Raw genomic sequence first — 20,231 nt, forward strand, 5'->3', positions numbered from 1 at the left:
TTCATGCCCACCTCGCAATCGTTTTGTTTCCCTCCTTCCCCTCTTCCCCTAATCCGCTCTGGGATGTCCACATCTGTAGCTACTTTGGGTTGTGGAAGGGGTCCCCACCTTGCTCCAAGGCGTCTACTTCGAACCCACGCTTTACAAAAAAACGTGCCAAAATGCGGGCACTTCTAGCTGCCTGTGATAGTGGGTTGGGATGGTATGGGCGGCTTGGCCCCATTCTCTTTGATGAGCGGCCTTTCGCATTGGATGTTTTCGACAAGCCCGGGTGTCTATTTTTGGGTTCTCCCCATGCCCGGAGAGCTCTTCCCGCACTAGGTTTTTATCGATCGGGCCTCTTTGTTCTGACAGAGGTGGAGCTTTGGTGCTTTAGTGTTCAGGTTGAAAGGCCACGCTGAGCTTACTGATTTGAGACTTGGGGTTGTATAGCATGGGAATAGGCTTGTTTGAAGGCGCGCAAGCGTGGGTGGGCGTATGCATGCGCTATGGTATTGATCAAGAGAAAATGAGGCATGGAGAGTTGATGTTGTAGAACGAAGCTAAAAGGTTTCTTGGCGTTTGTAAACTCGTTGGTGCGCTATGGTAGATGATAGCCTATTATTTCTAGTGAGTGGAAATGGACAAGCCAAATGTTGGATAAGTCAAAGTACCTCTTTTTTAGATATATAAATACAAGAATCCGAACTTCAATCCAAACTCATACAGCAGCAGTGTTTGAATACAAACCAAATGACGATTTCATACCTTGCAGATCATAGCGGTTTTGACTCCCAGTCTAGCAGCTTGTATGCACTGGTTGGCCCCTTTTCCTCCAAAGCCGATGAAGAACTTGTGACCATGGATGGTTTCTCCTGCTTTGGGTAGCCTGGGTGCCTGGCTGAGGAAAAAACAGTGGACACAATTTTAAGGAGTGCATATTCACAGAAACGTTCTCAGCTAAGGAATGAAAATCAAAGCACTCGGAGGAATGTTGTGATTGGATGTTGACAGAAATAGAGGCTGAGAAATGTTACATTAAAGTTTAAAAAACATTATATTCTGCACTGTGAGAACCAAAATATGAAGATAAACTTTCGGGGTCAAATCCTTCCCATGTTATCATATTTTTAATTATCACTGAAAATGTTTTGGAAGGACAGAGAGAGTAGTTTTCTGTGGAGTCCACTGATGATTACATCTTTCGATTTTGTGAAGGCCTGAGAGGTCAAAAGAATGTAAACATTGCTGAAATGAATGGCGTAATGAAGGACACTTTTTCCCTAATTTCTGCTTGGACACAACTGCAGTGATTAAAACAGACACTACGTGAGTAAAAACTGTCTAAATCACTCAAAAAAGTAGTGTTTTACCAAACCATTCAATAGACATTCGATAGACTGATGCAAGCATCTCTAAATTTGCAAATGATGCAACCAGCAAATCTCATAGATGCCTCAACTTGACAATGGCCAGAGCAGTAAGGCCTGACTCATCAGGGTTGGTCAAGTCATACCCTCCCTCAAGGCTGACATGCTACAGGTGGTTATCCTCGGGAGGAGCAGTCTGTTCCCTGAATTCACCAATCGCGAGGCTGAAGTGGGTGGTGAGTAACATGGGGGTGAGACAACAGAAAGCCTCATGCTGGATGTCAGGACTATGTGGTTTGGCCATGGGCAATACTGGCCTGAGGCCAGAGGGTTTGCGGGTGGCAAATGTTGTCATAAACTTGTTTTTCACCCTGTTGTTTCCCTTCTCTATGCTTGTGTGTGAGTAGTGTCTGTGGCAGGTGTGCTGTTACAGTAAGTTCACTCAATCCCAGGATATCCAGTAACTGAGCAGGTTGTTGTTGAAAATGCTGCTGTTTTTGCACCACTGTGTGAAAACACTAAAATACCCAAAGTTATAACAGGATGTTGGGTCTGCCAGGCTGAAATGTGGCTAAAAGGAAAGAGAACAAAGGTTCTTCTTGTAAAAACACACACAGACACACTCATCCACTACACACATTCATGACCGATCCTATAACCTTTGTTACCTTGTTAATGACTCTTGGATACTTTGAACACTGCATCAAACTTATAAATGTATATAAATACAATGAATATATGTTTTGTCAGAACAAACCTTTTGTAATGTTTGAAATACTACACAGAAAGCATCACAGGACAACAATACAGAACCAAACAAATCATTTGGCAAAATATTAGAAAAATGCATTCCTACATGGCTTAATAAATTCCACACTCAAGAAATAAAGAGAGGCTTTTGTGTCTATGTGGAAAATATGGCAACTGTCCGCTATCAGTTAGCTTAGCTTTAGCACAAAGATTGAATTAAGTGAAACAGCTAAACTGGCTCTATTCAAAAGTCATAAGGTCATCTTACCAGTCCCTTAAACAATCACAAATTAACACATTTATCGATAGATTTGAATTTTGCATTAAAAAAGTCAGTCTGTCAGTTCTTGTGCAATGCTATGCTAAGCTAAGCTACCAAGCTAACAACGCTAATCAGGGAAAGCAGATGAACACATTTCCTAAAATGTCAAAGCAGCCTATTAATTTACATTTAACTATGGTAATTCATAACATTTCTGTCTTGTGTTTTTTCTTTCCTTTTTTTTTTGTAGAAGGGTTTAAACAAATTTTAATGAAATATGCAAAATATCCATTGCTTTCCAGGCAATAGTTATTTGAACAAATAAATACAAATCTGTTGGTCCATCTTACTGTTTGATAGAAAATATCAATTAAAGTGGTAGTTTTTATGCATTTTCCAAATTCCAAAATGTCATTAGTAATAAAAATCAGTTTTTCTTTTCTTTGTTAGGCCAGTTATGGCATGTTACACTGCCCAAGATGGACAATAAGAAAACACTTTGAATTCATGGGTACTTTAATCTGCAGACTACTGTCCCCAACTATCAAAAATAGTTAATCATTTCTATAGTTAATGCTTTGCTCTTTAATGAAAAAACAAAAACAATTTATACTGTATTTATACATATTACATTAATAGGGACTAAACGTGCTTAACAGGCCTAAAATTGGTGTTTATAATATATTTAATCTATAGCCCCTTTCACACTGAGGAATAACCCGCGTTTAATCCGCGAATTTAGCGTGTCCGCTGTTGCGTTCACACTGCCGACCCGGGCTGCCGCGTCAAATCGACTCGCCTTTCGACCCGCGTCGGACCCTAGTCTTTTTGCCGAGCCGAGTTTGGTGTGAACGCAATTGACACGGGTCGGACGTGGGCGTGGCCGTCGGGGACTATAGTGCTCTTGTATTCTCCGCATATGTTCTTCGGCGGCATCCCACGTTGTAACCATCCACACCCCGTAAAATAACATCTCCATGAACTGCATATACAATTGCATCGAGTCCTCAAGGTGTATTTAACCCTACCTCCGACGCATGGCTTGTGCCTACGTCATTGTACACGCCCAGCATTTTATGTGTTTCGTGTGACGCTCTGTCACTAGGCAACGCCCCCTGAACTCGGCTTCAGGCGACACGGGTCACCTAACATGCCAAGCGTTCACATTGCTCGACGCGGGTCGAAGGTGCAATTTGGACCCGCTAAGGTAGCGGGTCTCAGTGTGAAAGGGGCTTATGTTAGTTCCATAGCCTGTAAGTTATTAGTAATATCTCAAGACCTAAAAAAAAGCCTCTTGGAGCAAACCTTAAACCCAACAGGATTTTAGCCATTTTGAATTTTGAAGAATTTTGAAATAGTCACTGAATTTTTGAAGAGAAGCAACAGCAGCATGCCAAATTTAGATGTTTTCAAACAGAGTACATCAGAAAACAAGTTCAGGGCCACCAAAATCTAACAGTTTGCACAGTGAGAGGAATGAATGTGGGTGTGTTCTCTGTTTGTTCAAACTACGGACCTGACAATGATCCAAGTTAGATCGAAACATGTTCAAAAAGGTATCTATGCTGCATCGAGTAAATTTGGATGTTTTCTCGTGAAACAGAAAGTTGTGTAGCTCACAGCGTTCAATCTTCTCTGAACTGCTCTAAAGGATCCAGAGGCAAATATTCAATAACAGCAGTAACACCACTTACTGGCAACAGGAAAATGACATATCTTATTATTTGATAATAATAGACCACATCTATCCACCTTCATTATGTTAGAAAATGAATGACACTTTGATGATGCTTATGTTACAGATGTGAAAAATTGTGCGTTTTTAGCATTTTTTGTGGTGAAGATGGTAAGTGATTTAAACAATATACAGTAAAATGACGGTAAAGAAAGGCTGCCGTATATATCCCAAAAACAGTTCAATAATACACGTGCAGTGTCGACCTTTAGAAAAGTCATGACTATCATATGGAGGGGTGTTGCTCCACTGGTGAAGTGGTCGCTTTCCATCCAGAAGTTTTGCAGTACGATCCCCAGTGCATTCTTGGGCAAGACACTGAACCCCTCATTGCCCTCAATAAGTTCATCAATGTGGGATTGTTGGGAAAAATTGATGCATACTGTATAAGGAGTGCGTACATATAATTGGAAGCACTGTATTAGTGTCTGTGTGAACATGCAATGCGCTTTTTAGAAGCTTGAAAAAGTTAAGAATGTGACATTTTAGGGTGAAACATTAATACCAACAGCCTCTTATGAATTGGCATTTCATGAATACAACGATTAAATGGTCGTAAACTGGCTTACAATGGGAATGGAATTAATGTAATTTTGATTGGAGTGAAATGGATTGTTAATGGATTCAAACATACTTTCTTGGACTTAAACTCAACTTGTTTAGTCTCTCTGTAAAGTGTCCTGAGATGACTTTTGTGTGAACTGCTGCTATATGAATAAATTAAGTAAACTGAATTTTTCGGATCAGCAGTAATAGAAATTTTGACCATCTTTTTCTCTAAATTTGAAAAGAAAATGGCCTTTTCTAAGTTAATGGGGTGTACTTTAATATAAGTTAACTGTCTATAGATAAGAAGTTGGAGGCTTTAAATCTACACTTACATGCCACTGATCAGACATTAAAAGGGCATCAACTATCAGTTGGGTAACTATCAAATAGTGGTAATTTCTGTTAGTTTCATCTTAATCCAGTTGAGGGTCGCAGGGGGCTGGAGTCTATCCCAGCTGCCGATTAGTTCCCTTTGGCTGTTTTTTTGTTCTGTTTGGTCTGTTTAATCCTCAAACACAACAAAAACCACAGGTAGCTAAGCTTGGGTCTTGTTTAATGCTCAAGAAATGCACATTACATTACATTTATAGAGCAGAAACTTACAATCGAGGATCGCAATGGGGAGCAAGGTGGGGTTCTTTATATTGCTCAGTTCTAACGTGCAGACTGGGAAAGTTGGGGATCCTAGCAGCAACCTTCCAGTTCAAGGATGACCACTCAACCTCCTCAGCTGCAGCCACTACACAGCAAACAACACACCATGTTCTTTACTGTAAACTATTTTCAGTTTTTCAGTTTGCTTTCATATTGGAAAGATTCAATGCGATAATTACAACACCCTACGTCTGAATAGTTCAAGCCTCAATATTCTGATCTGAAGCCAAAAGCCTTCTCCATTAGGCCACATGGTCCCATGTGTAGATCTGTATTAATCTGTGAAAGACCAAAAACATGCACATTTCTTATGGATGACACTGTTATTTTACAGTGGTATCAACAATTTCTGTGTGGGGAGAACCTTTGTCTCTTTGGTTTAGTATGTGATGGTGATAAATTGGCTGTTATGAACGCTTCTTGTTAGCTGTTGTTGTAATGATTATTGTTGTACTTTAAAGAAACACTGTCATGGCAAAGTTTTCAACATAATGACTAAACCTTTGGCTGACAGCCACCTGTGGCCGGATCACTGTCAGGTAAGAAAAACAGATTTCCAAATTCTTAGATAAACCCACCCACGCCTCATCAAGCCCTGAGAGACACTTGGCTATTGTTGTCTGTGGTGAGTGCACCAAGCAAACAGGGCAGTTATGTGCTAAAGTGCAACCTCAGTGCGTTTTCTCCCACGGAACCAAAAGGTCAAAGCAGGTGTTCAGTGACGTGAAGTGTTTGTTTTGAGGCTGGCTCTCATTTCCCTCTTCTCCGTCGCTGTTAAAGCCATGCCTCAGTTGTTGGTGAGCAACACAGGGAAGTAGATATGCACAAAAAACAAATGAAATGTTGTTTTTCCACAATCTGAAATAGATATCGTCTTTCCAGGTCCACCTACAAAGAGGACTTAAAAAGTTAAGAAACTCGGAGTGATTTCAAGCCTTTACATGTGTGAACGTTTGGTAAAACTAGTGAGTGGTATGGATGCATACTGCATGGTTGTAGTGCAAAAAATAAATGATAATTTAGTTACGGTGCAATGACCTTCTCTTTGTATTGTGAGTCAAGTTTTTTTTCTAAATCCATGGACCACTGAGATGAGATTGTTTGGATCTATCTTGTATAATTGCCCTTGTCCACAAAGGTTCTTATTGCTGAGATTCCAGGAAATCGGAACAAGGTGAAGGGACTTTACAAAAAAAAGACTGAGAGAGCAGAAAATACCTTGCATGAACATTATTATATGACTGCTTTGTCAGCAAGAGGTGTATAAGTGGGTGTTTTTGTGTATTTTTGTGTGTTTGCACCATTTGTCACAACAATGTGAGATTTGCTATTATACACTTAGTGGCTAAAAATGGACTATACCATGAGTTATAACAAGCCACTTATCAAGCTACTCAATATCTGAATTGGTTTATGCTTATTGAAACATCAGTGCTCTGTTTATTTCATGTATCCTTTCATAGATTTGCACAAAATGTTGCCATGTAGACCTTCAGTTTATTGAAAAGACAACAGGAGAGTTACAGAACTGTACGATTTGAGTCTTGAGTCAACCCTAATTTCTTTAGATTTTGCTACCAAGCAGACTGATTTTCTTATAATCTTTTAAAATGGTCTTGAGCAAAAGTTCGGTGGCATCTATGAAAAACACCAAAGATTACAGTTTGACGAACAGAAAATAGGATTTCTGCAGCAACAAGGTGATTCCCAAAGAGCTGTTAGCTGAAAACTTGGCATATCTCAGCATGGTGTGCAGTGTGTCCTTAAAACATTTGAGGAAACTGGACAAGTGGAGGACAAAAGAAGAAGTGTCAGGCCTAAAGAACGATCTACAGCAGATGAACAGGATCTGAAAGTGATGTCCTTAAGAAAGAGGAAAAAATCCAGCAAAGACCTGACACAGGAGCTGAGAGATGCATCTGGACCTTCAGCTGATCCATCTGCTGTTGGCCCAAGCCTCATCAGAAATGGGCTCCATGGAAGGGTGGCTGTCAGGAAGCCGTTCTTAAGGAAGGGAAACAGGGAGAAAAGGCTGAGCTGTGCCAAAGGACACAAGAAGTGGACTGAAAATCAGTGGCAGCAGGTCTGATGGAGGGATGGATCCTCCCCAGAGCCCGGACCTCAACATAACTGAAGCAGTGTGGGATCATCCTGACAGAGAATGGAACAAAAGGCAGCCGACATCCAAAGAAGAGCTTTGGGATGTCCTTCAAGAAGCCTGGAGAACTATTCCTGAAGACTCCTTAAAGAAAGGACAGAAATCTCGTTGAAGAGGGTTCAGGCTGTGCTGGAGGATAAAGGTGCTCAGACCAAATATTCACTTTGAAGTTTGTTAGAATTACAAAAATGTTGTTGTTGCCTTTTATATTGTATTTACTTTTATGTTTGCACATGTTTCAATAAATCATTGCACCCACTTCCTGCTTTCCTGACAATATAATAAAGACATAAGGGCTGAAGTCTTTTGCACATTACTGTCTAAAGAATATTTTAGGATAAATATATGTAGGATAAAAACACAACTTTATAGCACTTGCAAACAATTTGTAACTGCACAGTTTAGGTTGTGATTAGTGAAAAACTCACACTAGACAGTGTTTTCTCTACTGAAACTACTAAAAAAAACTTTCAACTAAACTATGTTAACTGATGTTAACTTTTTACTGTCAGTAAGCCAGATTAGGGAAAAACTACGTGGCCAAATGTCAAACCTCGGGGAAAAAGTTCTGTCCTCAGTTAAGAATTTTTAGTCATCAACATGTGTGATATGAGTTTAGCTTCAAAACTGCATACCCCCAACAGTGAATAAAACAAATCATGGGTCCTTCCTCTCATGTGGTCCAGGACTGTAAGTAATCCTGTCATTGCTGTCATATTTTCTTTTAAAATCAAATTTTACAGCAATATGAATGAGGTCATTTGTGAGTCTGCTTGAGATCATTTCTAGTAAAAACATCCCTGTATTTTGATAGCTTCAGTTCTTTTTTTGTTTCACAACATCCTTTGCTTTCAGAGAGCAGCGACATTGAGAAGCGTCTCCACTCAGTGAGCTGCAGCAGTAGGGGGCAGTGTATTGCTTTGACAACAGGGTTAAAAGCCTGAAAAGATCTTCACCTCCTCTTTTGTGAGCTGCAGATGGTAGAAATAACCTCTCCCTACCTAACAATGCACCTTTCAGCCTGACTGATTGCTACAGCTAAACACTACAGACTGTTTTACTTTCGGGTGTTTGAAGCTTGAAGGACTGTGAGTGTGTGCCTCTGCTGTCAGACAGTCAATTGTACTGCCAACCAAACACTGACTGGATCTCTCACTTCAAAGCCACGCATGTCACTTTGAAGGGCTGCAAATGTATTCCCCTTTCCGCATTCTGACCTCCACCCGAAAAGCCCCCACCCCACCCTTAAAAAAAACAGACCATTTTCGGTAAGCTTATTAGAGTCTTAATTGACAACTCCTGCCCTTCAAAGCAGAAAGTCACTGGTTGAATGTCTAATGAGCAACAAAATAAATGCTTCCTCTTGATAAACCCAGTAGGAGAGGGCATGTGTTTCTGATGAGTGCCACAGAAACTCCTCCGCAGCCCAGCAGCACAGATTGTTTATTCAGATCTCCATTTGCTGGAACACAAGTGAACATGCAGATGCCGAACTGCTGCGCACACATTTAGCTGGCTGGAGCTCGCGAGGAGTTCTGACTTTAAAGCTGATTTAAGTGTCTTTTGAGATTGCGTCACTGCTCACAAAGGAGGGTGATAGATTGTTTTCAACCAACACATTGTGCTGCAGTTGATGACTAATGATTTGTGGGAATGGATCCTTCTTGGCTCAACACATCTTACCACGTACGAGGATGATGCAACGCTGACATTTTCGTAAGCAGCAGTTATACCAGATTATCTGCACACTTTGAATCTTTGAAGCCTGAGTTGGTTATAACACGAGATGTTCCCATCATCTCAGATCAGGGACTTTGGTTTACAGCCTGCAGTAACTTAGAGGAGCAGCTCCTGAGATACGTGTGCTACTGTTTTAAACTTCACATGTAGGGATTTAGCAAAATGATATAAAATAAAACCTGGAGTCAACTTGCTTTTTACTGTCTAATGGCCTTGACATTGTTGAACCAAACACTTCCACCACAGTCCCCTGTAGCATTTTGAGGAAAAATACTTTACAGGCAGCAGCAGCATTGTCTAACTTTAAACCACTTCCTCTATTCTTGTGTTGGCAGAACTCTGCACTCCATTTCGAGCCACGATGGAAAACTCCCTTCAGTCCTCATGCTGAATTTTCCACAGACGGGCATTTCAAAAATATAGTCCATGCAGGACAGTTGTTGTGGTGGTGGTTAATAATAACAAAGGGGAATACGTTTTAAGCTGATGTGCATCCTCTGAATGACTTAATCTGTTGAGATGTCTGTTTCTGTGCCGGGTGTTGATAAAAGGTGGCAGATTCACGGCTCCACATTCCTCCTTGATTTCCCAAAATCTGCAGTACAGCAGGGCTCTAATTAGTTTACAAAATGGAACATTTTTAAATCCAAAATCACAACTGATTCTCTCAGCTGTGGCTACCTGTAGCTTTCAAACAAGGCTCACATTAGTTGCACTGGGTGAAAATGTCTCTGTCTAAGTATTTTGTCTTAAACAAAACTAAATTTTCTGGCAAATTGTGAGTTTAGTGAGTTTAGTCTAAACTGAGTCCAGTTTAGACCTGTTTGTATTTTATTAGAACAAACTCAATTTCTTAAGTACAGACCAATGTTGCTGGAATATTCTGTTCAAACTTGGATAATCTTTGTTGGTTGGTAGATTGTAAATTTTCCAAAACACAGTAAAGAGCAAGAAAAGGACAGGTCTGCATGTCCGATATTTGACTGAAGCTATCTGTGGTGTTTGTTACATCAGCTCAAGGTTTGCTTACTGTTGGGAGAATATTGCAATAAACCGCAGGAATAAATCAGCTCCCACATTAGAGGGTAAGTTTGATTTATTAGATGGTTATATCAAGAATACTTTCACAGTCTCAGATTATTGTTTCTGACAGGGACCGTATGCTCTATATGCACAATCCCAGGTAAAAAAAATATGTTGCATATGTTGCTCTAAGACCTGTGTATATTTCAGCATTGATGGAGCCTTTCCAGATGTGCATGTTGCCAGTTCCATAGACACTAATGCGCCCACATACCATCAGAGGGGAAGGCTTTTAACTGAGTGCTGATAACAAGCTGGATGGTCCCTCTCCTCTTTAGTCCAGAGGACAGGATGTCCGTGATTTAATTAATTAACCACAGAATAGTTTTCCACTTTGCGTCAGTTGAACTATGCTCACTGACAATGCTTTCTGGAAGTGTTCCTGAGCCCATGCAGTGTTTTCCAGGACAGAATCATGTTTGTTTTTAATGCTGCCTGAATATCACAGACATCCAGTATTGATTTTCAGCTGAGTCTCTTGCTCACAGAGACGTCCAGAATCTCTCAGTATCTGAATCGCCTCTGAAGAGACTCTGCTTCTTTAAGGTTCTCATTTGAAACACAGACATGTTACTGAGCAGCCTTTTGTTGCCCCTGTCCCAAATCTTTTGAGAGGTGCTGCTGCCGCTCTATTGTGAATGAAAATCATTGCATTTTGTTTTTATTCACATTTTGCACCAGTCTTTTTTTTGGAATTGGAGGTTGTTGTTGTGGCTTCAAAACTTTGGTGACAAAACCAGTAATTTAACTCTCAGAGGGCAGAATGTCAATGCCTCCTAAGGGTTCACTTCTTCTTTACAGTAACACACATCTTTCAGTCGTCTCACAAGGAGGCAACAACTCACGGACAAAGAGAGAAAAGATTGATAGCTTTCACCTGACTGCAGGTAAAATCAAGGTGGCTGGATCTTAAAGCATTGCCCCATGGGTGGTAGTTTCTGGATGTAACTCGCAGCTCTGAGAGCACTGAGACTAAACACGTTACTACTGGCGGTGTGAGAGGAAATGATTGGCTGAAAAAGAAACTGATTTAATACTTTGTTTTTGGTGTAAAAGCGGTATAAGTCGGTCAAAGCCAGAGCCACTGAAAAAAACGAGGTAAATTGAAACAGATCCTTTTATAAAACATTTATATTCTATGTATTTAGTTACTGATATCTATTAATGTCATAGGTATATATTTATATTAGGGCTGGGCAACGATTAAAATGTTTAATCTAATTAATCACGATTTCCCTGATTAATCACGATTAATTTGTACGCAAAATCCCAAAATGAATTCAAAAGTAGTGTATAGCTTTTAGCATTTAGTTTTATTTTAAATGTGCTGCCATAAAAATGAAAGTGCCATAACATTTGTTGTGCAAACACACTTTTAACATCAGCATTTTTATGTAGAAGCCTCGCTCCACTGTCTGTTTCCTTGAATGACTTGCTGCTATCAGTTGTGTGTTTTGCCTTTAAGTGATATTTTAGACTGGAACTACTACGCTGAGAAGACAATTCAACTTGGCAGTGTTTACAGATGACTTTGGTTCTGTCGACTCCGCCGTCTGGAAGAACTTTAAAATGAAAATGGCCGAGTAAAAGTTCCGTACCCTTCGCCATGTTTGGTGGATCCGCCGATTACTTTCTTTTCCGGTTCCGCAGCAGACAGCAACAGACTTTTACAAAATAAAAGCCTGAAAAAAATGTTTAAAAAATACAAAAATAAAAAATAAAAAATAAAAAAACCTGCGTTAATGCACGATAAAATATTTATTGGCGTTAAATAATTAACGAGTTAACGCGATAATAATGAGTTAACTCGCCCAGCCGTAATTTATATATTTAGTAATGACTAATATCTGTACCATATCTCACAATGTGCGACTAATAAATCATCTCTGGACCTCCTGGTTTGCCAAACGTTTGTGACGGAACCGCTGGGTTAAATAGGAAGTTAATCAGTCCAAATATACACAGATTGTTCGACATTTCAGTCCATTTACTGTTTTTTTTTAACACACAAACAAACCCATCAGATCCATTCACATATCGAGCATCATACAAGATTCTGACCCAAATGTTGATAAACTGCTTTGGAGTTTTTGGAATACATTTCCTAATAAGGCAGTGAAAATTTGCCCGACATGCTGCTTCCTGTTGGTTCCACCTGAGGAAGCAGAGGAGTTTCCTGAGCCCAGAATCAGCAGGAGAATTTCTACTGAGACTCCTTCTCAAATATCAGGTTGATTTATGGTCACTGCAGCCAGCACACAGAGTTTGTGTTATCAGGGACTTCGTAGTAAAGTTGAGTTAAATACTCACCTCACCAAGTCGGTCATACAGGAGCCGACCACCACGACATCAAAGGCGTCCTCAGTCATGATCTGGTGATCAAGACGTATGTTTGTGTTATTTCCTTTCTTATCTTTGAGAGCCGTCATTTAAATGACACGTTGATGATTTAGGAGATTGCCTCAACATTTTCAGTACTGTGCGCCACATTCAGAAATGAGGCCATTATCTAAAGCACAGCAGGGACATTTCAGGAAAAATATGTAAACTACTTTCTCAACAGCCTCCGAACAACAAAGACTTGATTTCATTTATCCCCCACATTCACAAGAGCTTGACTGAAACAAGAAGGAAGAAGGTAAAAATAGAGCAAAATGGCAGGCTGAGCTGGACATATTCCAATCTTTTTGGGGAGGATGGGGGGGCATTTCAATGCTACACCACGTGAAACACAACAACCCTGCGAACTCTTTAATTAATTCAATCCTCTGCTTGTATCAGAGCTAATGCTAGCATGTTAATCTCCTCAAATCTCTTCCTAGGCAGCAGAAGACTTGGAAAGCTTGGCCGCTGGCTGTAGGACGGCTCAGTTCTTTCTCCCACATCTCGCAGAATATTGCCTTCCTCTGCAGGCAGACAAAGTCAACCGAGAACCCCCTTCACTTCAGCTGCAGAAGAATATTACGACACCTGCCCTCCTGAAGGAGCAAGGAACACCTCTACAGTTCTCCTGCACTTGTTGACATTGAGCTGAATGATCACACAGTGGCTGATCAGCTTCGGTTACAAAGCGTCTGCGTGTGCGGTTTAGTGCAAAAGGTGTTATGTGTCCCAAATGAATGCTATCACAGACATCTCTGCACTCCAACATGACAAAGTGATGAATTCAAACTATTTCATCTAAATGCAAATCAAGGTTGCTCACAGAGGGTTAAACCATGAAGAGGAAATCCACGAGAAAATGCTTCTGAACCCATTTTAAATTCCCTGAAAGATATTTTGCCCACGTCTAGTCAAGGAGTCGAGACTTAACGGCATAATGACCCTTATTCCAGTAATATGACCATTTATGTATAAAATGTGTTTCAGAAGTTTAGATAACGACTGTAATCACTAGAGTACTTCTTAAAATCAACTCTTTCAGCCCAATAAGCACACTGTTTGTGAAATGCTCTTCTTTTGGTCACAAAGTGTAGCTTAGTGTGGAAAGCTCCTCATATCCCGAAAGGAATCCCACCAGTAGTGTTTGGATGATAACCAGCTGAACATATTCTACTGCGGTTGCTTTTGTTGGCGGCGTTCAGATTGATTCTGAGTCACCCCCATGAAGACGGACTTTCCCAGTCGTGAATCAGTCAAACTGCCCTCATGTAGGAGCAAAACTGATAATGCTGCACGCACAGACCTTTGTACTCTTATTTGATTAAGATCACAAAGTTAGCTTTGCCTTTTATTTGTTTTGAACAAGGTCAACACATTTCAGACGTTCATTCCTTGAAATGTTTTCCCTATATCGGATATAAAAAGGAATCAAAACAAAATTCGGAGTAAGGTCTTGGGCCCCCCTGCAAGTCCTTATATATTGTCAGAAAATCAAGAAATATGTGCAGTGATTTATTAAGATGTGAGCAAAGTTTGCACAGTTCTAACAAGCTTTAGAGTGAATATTTGGTCTGAGCTCCTTTATCCATCAACACAGCCTGAACCCTCTTCAACAAGCTTTCTGTCATTTCTTTAAGGAGTCTTCAGGAATAGTTCTCCAGGCTTCTTGAAGGACATCCCAAAGCTCTTCTTTGGATGTGGGCTGCCTTTTGTTCCGTTCTCTGCCAACATGATCCCACACTGCTTCAGATGTTCAGGTCTGGGCTCTGGGGAGGATTCATCCCTCCATCAGACCTGTTGCCACTGATTTTCAGTCCACTTCTTGTGTCCTTTGGCACAGCTCAGCCTTTTCTCCCTGTTTCCCTTCCTTAAAGTGATACTCCGGAGTAGATTCAACCTGGGGTCATTTGAACCGTGACATCCAGCCAAGTAGCCCACCCGCAGTTTTTTCGATATTGGCTGAACATCAGCTGAGTTACAGAGTTATCCCAAATAGCTTCGTACAAGGGTTAATGGATCCTGGTCCGTATCTCCAAAATTACCACACTAAAATCACATGCCATGACACCAAACTTCTACAGTAGTACAAATATGGTCTGTACTCACCAAACGATGCATTTGGAAGTTTGAAAATAGTCCAGGAGTTTATTATTATCAACACAAGCCTGATAGCTTCTCTGCAGCTAAAGCTGCGTCGACGTCACTTCAGAGAGCTGGGAGCTTCAAAATAAGATGAGGGTTGATCTACTACTGTAGACAACAAAGTATATGCTATATTCTACATGTTTTTTTTATGAATTTTTATGTTGTAGAGTTGTGAAGTTATTTTATCAATGGAGAAACTGAGCAGCCTTGCTTTGTTGTCTACAGTAGTAGACCAACCCTCATCTTATTTTGAAGCTCCCAGCTCCCTGAAGTGACGTCGACGCAGCTTTAGCTGCAGAGAAGCTATCAGGCTTGTGTTGATAATAATTAACTCCTGGACTATTTTCAAACTTCCAAATGCATCGTTTGGTGAGTACAGACCATATTTGTACTACTGTAGAAGTTTGGTGTCATGGCATGTGATTTTAGTGTGGTAATTTTGGAGATACGGACCAGGATCCATTAACCCTTGTACGAAGCTATTCGGGATAACTCAGTAACTCAGCTGATGTTCAGCCAATATCGAAAAAACTGCGGGTGGGCTACTTGGCTGAATATCACGGTTCAAATGACCCCTAGTTGAATCTACTCCGGAGTATCACTTTAAGAACGGCTTCTTGACAGCCACCCTTCCATGGAGCCCATTTCTGATGAGGCTTGGGCCAACAGCAGATGGATCAGCTGAAGGTCCAGATGCATCTCTCAGATCCTGTGTCAGGTCTTTGCTGGATTCTTTCCTCCTTGGGAATCACCTTGTTGGGGATTTTTGATCATTTTTCATATATGTAACTAAAGAAATGGGAACAAATGATGTTTCTCTGTGCCAGGATGCTAGTAACAAAGTGCCTAAAGACACAATTTAAAATGGTCTCTCTGCTAAGTTGTCTGTTGTGTGAACACAACACGGGTTCATCCGTTGAGTTAGGTTCCTTTTTAAACATTTTAAAAACACTGGTCCAAGGAATGGATTGAAAATCAGTGAAACAACAGCCAGTGTCCAAAGAGAAGACCTTCAGAAAGCCTGGAAAACTATTGCTCAAGAGCACTTTAAAATATAACAGGGAAGTGTGACTGCTTGGAAGAAAATATAAATAAATGAGGGCTGAATCAACACTTTTGCACAGTGTAGTTCATGCACGTTGATTATTTAAATGGACTCTTCAAAATCAAACCAGTTAGCGAGTATATTTCACCCACATCTGCAGTATTCGTGTAGCCCACCTGTGGCCTCATATAATTCTCAGGCCGGGCTGCTTACCCATTTAGACTCTAAATAAAATGTCGCCATTTTAATCTAAAATATCGATCATAAAACAATGTCAATTCAATCTTTTAAATGAATAATTTGTGTAAGACTTTTGTGCAGCATTTCTCTCTTGTTTTACCTGCAGCCACATTGTTGCTTCCTGTCAAAATGACTGTTATTCTTCCCATATCTCAGTTTAATTCAATCTGCTCTTCTACAGATGACGCCTGAAATTATCCACGTTATGAGCATGCTCAGACGCATATGCCAGAGGTGGCCCAGATTTTTCAATGTGTGCTAGGAAGTGAGAGTTTGTATGTAACAGGATGCAAGATTATATATGTATACTTATTTATCATGTGCATTTTTTCATATTGTGCACATATTTTTACCAGTAGCACATACAGTAACGCCAATATAACTTCACTGTTCTGTACTTGTGCAAATTTCAAATAAATCTAATCACTGAAGTTAAAACAACAGGCTTGTGTTACAGTTTAATAAGTTAACATATGCCCAAATGACTGAGGACAGACATGTAAAAATGTATATTCAATTTTTTAAAGTCTATTTTTATTTTGTCATAGCCTGATATATATATATATATATAAACAAAACAAAAAAACTGAAGCCAGCAGTAGATATAAACACGTTGCTGCACTGACATGTAAAAAGCGATGTTGCGAGCAATAAATCTTGCAGTTACTGCTCAGTAACAAAGTAAATGTACAGTAACTCCATTCTTTCTGATATGAACATTTTGGAATGAAGAGCCAAAAATGCAAAGGGAACATAACTCAGCTTAATGAAATTAACACTAACTATACATCAAGTACACTGGGACAAAATGTTTCAGCGAAATGTGTCACAAAATTTACCTTGAACTCAAATTTGCTCTTGCAGAGTGGACAACTGAACAACCACTGCTAAGTTACGGTCAAAGTGCAGGAGGACAGCAGCCTAACGTTGTAACTACTGCCAGAGCAATTGTTATCTCTAAATCTCAGCTTTTATTTTTAATTTGACTTTATATAGTTTAGGTATGTTTATGTCAAATCAAAAATACTTTATAAATTATATATCATGACATATTAACTGTTGAATTATTTTTTTTAAATCCCTTGACAACAGGCATTAAAAAAAACGGCTATCTCAAGGACCCAAACAATTTATACCGGAAGCTTTAAGATAATGAAGTAAACATTGGAGTTCAAGCTCACATAAATTGACTTTCCAGCTCGTTCAGGTACTTTTTACCCTCGCCGTGTTGTGTATTTGAATGGGTAGTAATTACCAAGCTATGTCTTTAGTGCGTTATGTGTTCATATTTTTTGCAAACGTTTCACCAACCAGTGCTAAGCTAACATCGGCTAACGATTCAAAGTTTGAGAGCGTTAAAATCTACGGCATCTTTAAGAACTGCATCTCCTTTTTTCTACGGTTTGTGTTTCCACCACAATGAGCCCTTCGTGTGCATTTAATAATGTAATAGGAGGCTTGTTTATAAATGTGTTACGATGTTAAACTACCAGGCATTTTATTAATCCAGATGTTGTTATCGTAAAGCAATGTTTTCACCAAACAACTTGGTCAGAAACCTAAAATCAAAGAGCAGGAAATTGATTCTTAGGCGTCTAGGAACATTTCCATGACCATTTTAAGCAGGTCACGTACTTTCAGTCTTCAGATTTAATGAAAGTGTATGCATTTGCTGTGTAAAAACCCAGTTGTAATTATATTTTAACATTGTTTGACTGTCGTGTCCTCACAGATTCCTTGGGGCGGATACAATGAACAACATGTCACCTGAGGTTGCGCTGCACCGGATCTCACCTGAGCTACGTCCCTTGCTGTGTAGCGTGGTGAGGAATGGCAGGGTGGGTCTCGACTCCACAAACTGTCTCCGGGTGACAGACCTTAAAACCGGGTGAGACCAGGTTTTGAACCACAAGATCCACTCAGTCATTTTTACATTTCCAGGATGCTGCACTGATGGGTTTCACATGACACAAACTCCCTGAGCATGACATAAGTACACAGTTTGAAATGTGAGAGCCTGGAGATGTGAGGTGGGAGTAGTGGCTGGTTTCAGAGCTAATTTTCAACACTGCAGAATCAGAAATTTTATAGAGGTCACAAGGATAACACTCGGTCATAAAATCATCAGGAAAAATCATTTATTTAGTTGTTTTCTGCAGTGAATCATGAACAAAACACGATGGTTATACCCTTGTAGCAACTCCCTTTGTCTTTTCTGACAACTTGAATTCTTTGAGGATGTCCTGAATGGGGAAAAACAATGTTATTCATTAATCAGGTTCTAACTTTATTGTGCAGCTGTTGACAGATCGGCTCTGCAGGACAGAGCTCTTTTATATAATAAATGAATACTTGAGATGCAGACTGTTTGCTGACCACATCTTTGCTGTGTGGCGAGATGCATCGTCATCCTGAAAAATTACCTCTGTCATTTCCAATCCTCCTGACTGAGGGTTGAGAAAAGTGTTAAAGATGTCGGTGTTCACCTGAACATTTACTGTAGAGGTAATGGCGGCCATCTCTTCCGGTCCTTTACCCAACATCAACCCCTTATCATCAATGATTGTGCTTGTTTTCGTTGGGCAGTCATCTTTATAGGTTTCTTTTGACCTGTAATACCCAAATGTTCCAGCTTGGTCTCAGATTGGGGGTTCATCACTGAATACCACTCTCATCCAATCATCCACAGACCACGACTTCTTGTCTTTAGCCCACTGTGACCTTTTTTACTTCCTTTAGGGGTTGGTGATGGTTTATATTTGGCTTTCTGGATGGGAATCTCATTTCCTTTAGCTGGTTTCATATAGTTAATTTACAAACACTGACTTCTGTTTCTGTTCATTAGTTGTTTTTTGTATATATCTTTTGTTGTCCATTTTTCTTTTCAGACACTGCGTTGAGTTTTCTGTCCTGACTCTTTGATGTCTTCCTTGGTCGACCTTAATGTTTATCTTTTACATCCCATTTTGTTTGTACTTGTCCCACAACCAACATATTTTCCCCCACCCCGTGTTGAATTACCTCCTTAAAGGAGTTTTCTAATCATTTCCATAGTTTGTCACTGGCGGCTCTATTCTTGGGGCCATGTTTCCTGTCGATCAGGTGGCTGCAACGGCTCGTTTAAAGCTTTACCTGCAGACTCATTTGCACATTTAAACTTTTTAAGGTATTTGTTTAAGAAACTAAGGTGATTCCATAATCTTTTTCTCCCTCTACTTGATCTAAAAAGAAAAAAAAAAAAGAAATTGCCAAAAGGTTTAGGTATTTTATTATTATTATTTTTTAAGATGTTACAGAGAGCTAGAATGTTCAGCTGTGAAAGTTGTCATATCTGTGATATTCATTTTTTTTTTTTTTTTTTTAACTAAATAAAACAATTGAACACCTTCCAAGATTAGTGACTCCATAATTTTTGCCAGGGGTTGTAGATTCATATTTAGATTTATAGTGTTCATGTTAAGCGGGTCCACTCTAATGTTGTGCTTTCTGCCTCCTACATTACGGTAAGGGGCTGTTCAAGCTCGGTAATGTTTAGTATAAAAACATGTACATTTCACTTTAAACTAACACATAGGCAATGGGTTCTGTACGTTTATGCTCTTCAGGATTTAAGCTTCATGCATTGAAAATATCGGCTAAAGTCGCATTAACCCAATAGAAAATTAATTTGCCACGCTCAACAGTCCTCTCACTGCCCAACCCGGCAGCCACATGACTAAAAAGCCTTGATGGGTTCTGACGTTGTGCCACAGCCTCTGACAAAGGTTTCAGTTGCCGTTATTGAAGTTTAATGCTTCTGAACAACTATTTCACAATTTAAGATGTGGAATCCCGACATTATCATCTCATAATAAACAGAAAACCTGGTCCTTTAGTGTATTCAGGAAGTCAGCTGACCTCGTTTTGTTTCTTTTTGGGGCACATAATGTTACTGAACCTGGACTTAACCAACTGAGGCAACCACAGATCATAAAGCCCCCCCCCCCACACACACACACACACAGACACACACACAGGCTGGTACAGTGGAAACTTGGCACGATGCGTGCAGCACTTCCTGTACCACTCTTCTTACCCTGACGCACCATCGCTCTGCAACAGAGTTCATCTTCCAGCAAATCTAAGCTCTTTAAAAAAAA

General features: G+C 40.0%; 2 protein-coding genes across 5 annotated transcripts in view; one reads left to right on the forward strand and one right to left on the reverse strand.

The window, feature by feature from the left end:
* The window catches only part of rbks (ribokinase), a 48,092-nt gene extending 31,082 nt beyond the window's left edge, over positions 1 to 17,010 (reverse strand). Inside the window, exons 1-3 of the mRNA XM_075448100.1 lie at positions 16,932 to 17,010; positions 12,591 to 12,652; positions 748 to 880 (exon numbers count right to left, since the gene is read on the reverse strand). Of these exons, the coding sequence (XP_075304215.1) occupies positions 748 to 880; positions 12,591 to 12,649 (192 nt within the window). The 5' untranslated portion in view covers positions 12,650 to 12,652; positions 16,932 to 17,010. The remainder of the gene's footprint in view (positions 1 to 747; positions 881 to 12,590; positions 12,653 to 16,931) is intronic.
* Positions 17,011 to 17,196: 186 nt separating this feature from the next.
* babam2 (BRISC and BRCA1 A complex member 2) overlaps positions 17,197 to 20,231 on the forward strand; it is a 92,113-nt gene continuing 89,078 nt past the window's right edge. The window contains exons 1-2 of one of the 4 annotated variants that reach the window (XM_075447509.1): positions 17,197 to 17,299; positions 17,825 to 17,980. In XM_075447509.1, coding sequence (XP_075303624.1) covers positions 17,844 to 17,980 — 137 coding nt within the window. In that variant the 5' untranslated portion in view covers positions 17,197 to 17,299; positions 17,825 to 17,843. Of the gene's footprint in view, positions 17,300 to 17,452; positions 17,539 to 17,620; positions 17,719 to 17,824; positions 17,981 to 20,231 lie in introns of those variants that run through there. The other 3 variants (XM_075447510.1, XM_075447511.1, XM_075447508.1) reach the window with 3 other exon arrangements.

Source organism: Odontesthes bonariensis, chromosome 17 (genome assembly GCF_027942865.1).
Source record: "Odontesthes bonariensis isolate fOdoBon6 chromosome 17, fOdoBon6.hap1, whole genome shotgun sequence".
Lineage (NCBI taxonomy): Eukaryota > Metazoa > Chordata > Actinopteri > Atheriniformes > Atherinopsidae > Odontesthes > Odontesthes bonariensis.